This window comes from Merops nubicus, unplaced genomic scaffold (assembly GCF_000691845.1).
Source record: "Merops nubicus isolate BGI_N331 unplaced genomic scaffold, ASM69184v1 scaffold46773, whole genome shotgun sequence".
In the NCBI taxonomy this organism is placed as follows: domain Eukaryota; kingdom Metazoa; phylum Chordata; class Aves; order Coraciiformes; family Meropidae; genus Merops; species Merops nubicus.
Window position 1 is genome coordinate 559 of NW_008599137.1, and position 4,652 is coordinate 5,210.

Genomic DNA, 4,652 nt, shown 5'->3' on the forward strand with positions numbered 1-4,652 from the left:
GCAGTTGGTGGCTGCCCGATCCCTGGCACCATCCGAGGGGAGGTTGGCCGGTGCTCTGAGCACCCTGCTCTAGCTGGGGAGGTCCCTGTCCCTGCAGGGGTTGGACTAGATGACCTGTAAAGGTCCCTCCCAACCAAACCACTCTCTGATTCTGTGACCCTAAGAAAGGAGAGCTGGCTTGCCCACAGCTGAGGACCAGGGCAGAGCTGCTGTCCCTGCCAGGCCCCTTCAGGCTCTCTCCAGAGGTGCCCTTGGCCGGGCACTGCCCCTGTGCCAGCGCTGGCACGCTGAGGCCCAGCTGGGGAGGTGCCCAGCTGCCAGCCCAGCTGCCCAGCCCCACCCCAGCCCTGGCAGCACAGGGCAGCTGTGCTGGCCCAGCACACTCCAGCTGCAGGAAGGTTTTTTCTCCTACTGAACCCCTGGGCTGGGCCTGTTTCCTGCAGCGTGCAGCCTGCAGGAGGCCCAGCAGCCACAGGGACGTGGGGGCTTTGCCCTTCCCACTGTCAGGTGGAGGTGGAGGTCAGCCCCAGAAAGCCCCAAGAAGAGGGGTTCAAACCCAAACTGGTCTCAAGTGCTTTATAGCTTTTGAGCTTCCTAAGCAAGACATGCTCTGGGTCAAGCCCTGTTCCCTTCCAGCTCTAGATGGAGGTCCCAAACAACCAACAACAGCTTCTTGGATGACTCCTGTGAGCCTCAGCAGCTCCTGGGTGCCCACGGGCTCAATCCTTCAGCAGGCCCAAGAGGAGCTGGAAGGTGCCATCCCAGTGCTCCCGAGGGATCTCTGCCCTACACACGATTTCAGGCCTCTCCTGGACACCCACAAGGCAGTGGTGACACCACATCTCAAGGCTGAAGCCCTCCACAACACTGCTGCACCCCCACCTGGGCAGCCTGGGACCCTCCTCTTGCACCCAGCATTGCTCCCCAGCCTCTCCTGCCTCACCCAGCTCTCAGCTACACGGCTGCCATGGAACAGGAGACAGAGGCTCAAACCTGCCACTGCTTTGGGCTGGACACTCAGTCCAGGTCACAAGCCCAGTTTAAGTGGGCCAAGATCAAGGAACTCTTCTCCAAGCTGCCTACAGCTTTGGGAGCTGCCTGCCTTTGCCCTCCCGGGCTGTACTGCTGCAGGACCAAGCTCCAGGAAAGCAAGGCTGGCCTTGTGCAACCGTCTGGCCTCAGGGAAGTCCCCTGCCTGGAAGCAGCTCCTCTGGCTCCCCACAGGCCATGAGATGCAGGGGGTGGGAGAGGCAGGAGGTGCCAGGGCAGGCAGGTGTGCACCATACACGCAGCACACATGAAGTCCAAGCTGCTCAGACTCATCTGCCCCAGAAGAGAAGAGCCAGGGCCCCTCCACAGGCCCCTGCCAGGGTGACCACTGCCCCTCGCACACCCCACTCCCACTGGGGCACAGCAGCTGCTGCCCTTCAGTCAGAAGTTCCTTCTTCATCTGCTCAGCCCTTGCCACCACTTTGTTCAGCCACGGGTCAAGCCTGGGAACAACCAAACCACCTTCAGGGCAGTGCCTGGGGGGTGGGACGGGACCCCCTGCAGCAACCAGGGCACTTCAGGAGCCTCCTGTGCCAAAACCCCAGCAGCCTGAGTGAAACCACACCTGGCTCAGCACACACAGGCAGCAAATCAAGGCTGAGTGTGCCTGCAGTGCCCCGGGCTGAGGCACAGCCTTACCTATCTGGTGTGGGGAGTAGGTGAGGCATCCCGTGGTGAAGATCAAGTACTTCATCTTGCTGCTGCTGTCCGTGGGGAGCAGGTTCAGCTCGGGGGGTTTAGTTCTGTTGCGTACAAAGAGCTCGGCCACCTTTGTCTCCAGCTGTGCCTCAGTGAGGGCAGGCCTGACACAGCCCTCCAGGAGGTCATCAAAGAGCTGCTGCAGCCCCTCCTCCGTGCTCACCCCCCCGCCCGCCAGCCGCTCCTGCACTGCTGCCTCCCCGCTCTGCCTGGGCTTGGCCTCCTCTTCCTCGCTGTCACTGCCGAGCTCCAGGAGGGGGCAGGAGGAGGAGGAGGAGGAGGCAGCCAGCTGCTCCTGGTAGTCCAGCAGCAGGTCGGGGCAGTCGTAGCGGCTGCGGCGGGGCCGCCACACTCGCCCACCAGCCCCGTGCGGTGGGTGCTGGCGTTCAGGTTCTGGATCTTGACCAGCCTCTTCACCACGTTCACGTTCTCGGACTCGATGCCCTGCAGAGGGAAGGCAGAAGTAAGCAGGAACCCCCCTGCTGGAGGGTCACTCCTGCAGCTCCAAGCACAGGCTGTCTGCCCAGGCCTTGAGCCACACGCTGAGCTGCCTGGGCACAGGGAGGCTGGGCAGCCTCCTGCCCCTGCCTCTGCGAGGGTTCCAGGACCAGCTCTCTGAAGTGTGAAGTCCCATCCCAGCCCGCAGGCAGCAGGGGAGGAGCAGAGCCAAGCTCCTGGAGCCTGCCTGCAGCCCTCTGGTTATCTGCTCCCAGACACAAGCAGCAGATCTCCTCCCACCCGACTGCTCTGCCAGCCTGTGCCTGCACCTCAGGCTGCAGCAAAGGAGGCACAGGATCAGAAAGAGCTTGAGGGGCTGGGTCCAGAGAAGGGCAGTGAAGCTGGGGAGGGGTCTGGGGGACATGGCTTGTGGGGGGCAGCTGGGGGGTCTGGGGGGGTGGGGGTGTTGAGCCTGGAGAGCAGGAGGCTGAGGGGAAACCTTCTGGCTCTCTACAGCTCCCTGACAGGAGGCTGGAGTGAGGTTGGTGTTGGTCTCTTCTCTCATGGGACCAGCAATAGGACAAGAGGCAATGGGCTGAAAAACCCCAGGGGAGGTTTTGATTGGATATGAGGAAGAATTTCTCTTCTGGCAGAGTGGTGAGGCCTTGGCCCAGGCTGCCCAGGGAGGTGCTGGAGTCCCCAACCCCAGATGGGTTCAAAAAACATGTAGATGAGATACTTTAGGACATGGTTTAGTGGTCATGGTAGTGTTGGATTGATGGTTGGACTTGATCACCTTAGAGCTCTTCCCCAACCTTAATGGTTCTATGGAATTGGGCAAGGTCCTTCCTCACCTCTTGGAGGAGTCACTGCTGTCGTGTCAGCACGTGGTTACTGGAAGGGTCTCTGCTACCAGAGGACTCCACCCAGGGCCAGCATCAATTTTTTTGTGTTAAAAAACATGGAGAACACCAGGATGTGCACTTGTGACACTGAGACAGGGGCAAACACAGCAGAGGAACACGTTCCAGCAGCACGTGTGCCAGAAAACAGACACACAGCACAGACTGATCTCCAGGCCTCACCACGGCAGCAGAGCCAGCCCCTGGCTCCCAGAACCACCCAGGAGGCCAAGCAGGGCCCAGCTCACACTCCCAGCTCCCTCCAGCTCTGGGGAACAAGGCATGGAGCTGCCAGGCAGGACGCCAGCCACTGCTTGGGTACATGCTAGACTACAGCTGTCCCAGGCCCAGCTCCAAGGATCTCAGCAACCCTGCTGTGGTTCAACCACCCTCCTGTTGAGCAACACGTGCTCTGGGGCACCACACTCCAGTCTTCATCCCAATTAATGGTGCAGGAGCTAATGGAATCCGAGGGCAGAGTCAGGATACTGCAGTGGGTACTACAGCACCGAGCATGGAGAACCTCAACACGAGGGCTGCCTCAGGCTCCAGACCCCGAGGGCAAGTCAGAGGAGACAAACAGGGAGGACAGGGCAATGGGGCTGTGGCTGGAGCCACCTCTGCAGCTCTTCCTGCCCCAGGAGCCAGCAGGAAGCTGCCCTGCCCGGGGAGCTGACACCACAGAGCCTCACCTGGAAAGCGTTGTTCAGCCAGAGCACAGAACAGGAGGTTATCCTCCCAATCCGATGCAGGTTGCCAGAGATCAGGTTGGTTTCGTTCAGCCAGCAGCCAAACACATCATAGGGTTTATTCCTCACCCTGGAAAGCAGCGTGAAGTTCTCTGGAAGGCAGGAGAAAGACGAGCGTGAGGCCACGGCTCCTGGCAGAGGCCCTGGAGGAATCCTGGCAGGAGAGGTGGGGAGTGGATGAAGCCCTGCAGGAGAAGTGCTGACACAGCAGCTCCAGCACCAGCTGGGCAGAGGCTGCCCACCCCAGTGCAGCTGCCAGAAGCCAGATTATCCCTCTCTTCTAGAGCTGTGTGGACGAGAGGAAGCAGGATGAGAAGCAGCCAGAGCAGGGAGCCACCCGACCTCCCGGCCGTGCTCCCAGCGTGGCCCAGAGCAGAGCCCCAAGGCCCAGAACGAGTCAAACACGTCCAGCACTCCTCCTCTCCCACCCCTGGGGCTCGGGGCCCTGAGAGCAAGAGCTGGGCACTCAGAGCACTCCTCTTTCTGGCAGAGTGGGAAGTGAGAGAGAACACTGCTGGGCTGAGCCTGCTCCAGGGAGGTGCCTCAGAGAGTCACACGGGAGCTCGGGTGGGACAGCACCTCCTGAGGCACACACAGGGGCTCTAAGACAACAGCAAACGTGGGTGACCTGTGTCCTGCCCACACTGGGCCTTGGAATGGGAGCTGAGGGGGAGCACAAACCCCCCTGGAGCCAAGGCCACCCTGAGGGCTCCCCATGGAGCTGGGCTCAGGACCCCTTCGTGTGAGGGGCAGGACAAGCAGTGGCCAGGGACACGGCAGGCCTGGGGAGCAGGGGAGGCCCAGAGAGCAGGGG

At 61.3% G+C, this 4,652-nt stretch overlaps 1 protein-coding gene across 1 annotated transcript in view; it reads right to left on the reverse strand.

Annotated features, from left to right (window-relative positions):
- Positions 1-4,652, reverse strand: part of FBXW5 (F-box and WD repeat domain containing 5) — a gene marked incomplete at both ends in the record, with an annotated part of 6,846 nt that overhangs the window by 463 nt on the left and 1,731 nt on the right. The window contains 3 exon segments of the mRNA XM_008937262.1: positions 1,690-2,083; positions 2,086-2,193; positions 3,782-3,930. Coding sequence (XP_008935510.1) covers positions 1,690-2,083; positions 2,086-2,193; positions 3,782-3,930 — 651 coding nt within the window.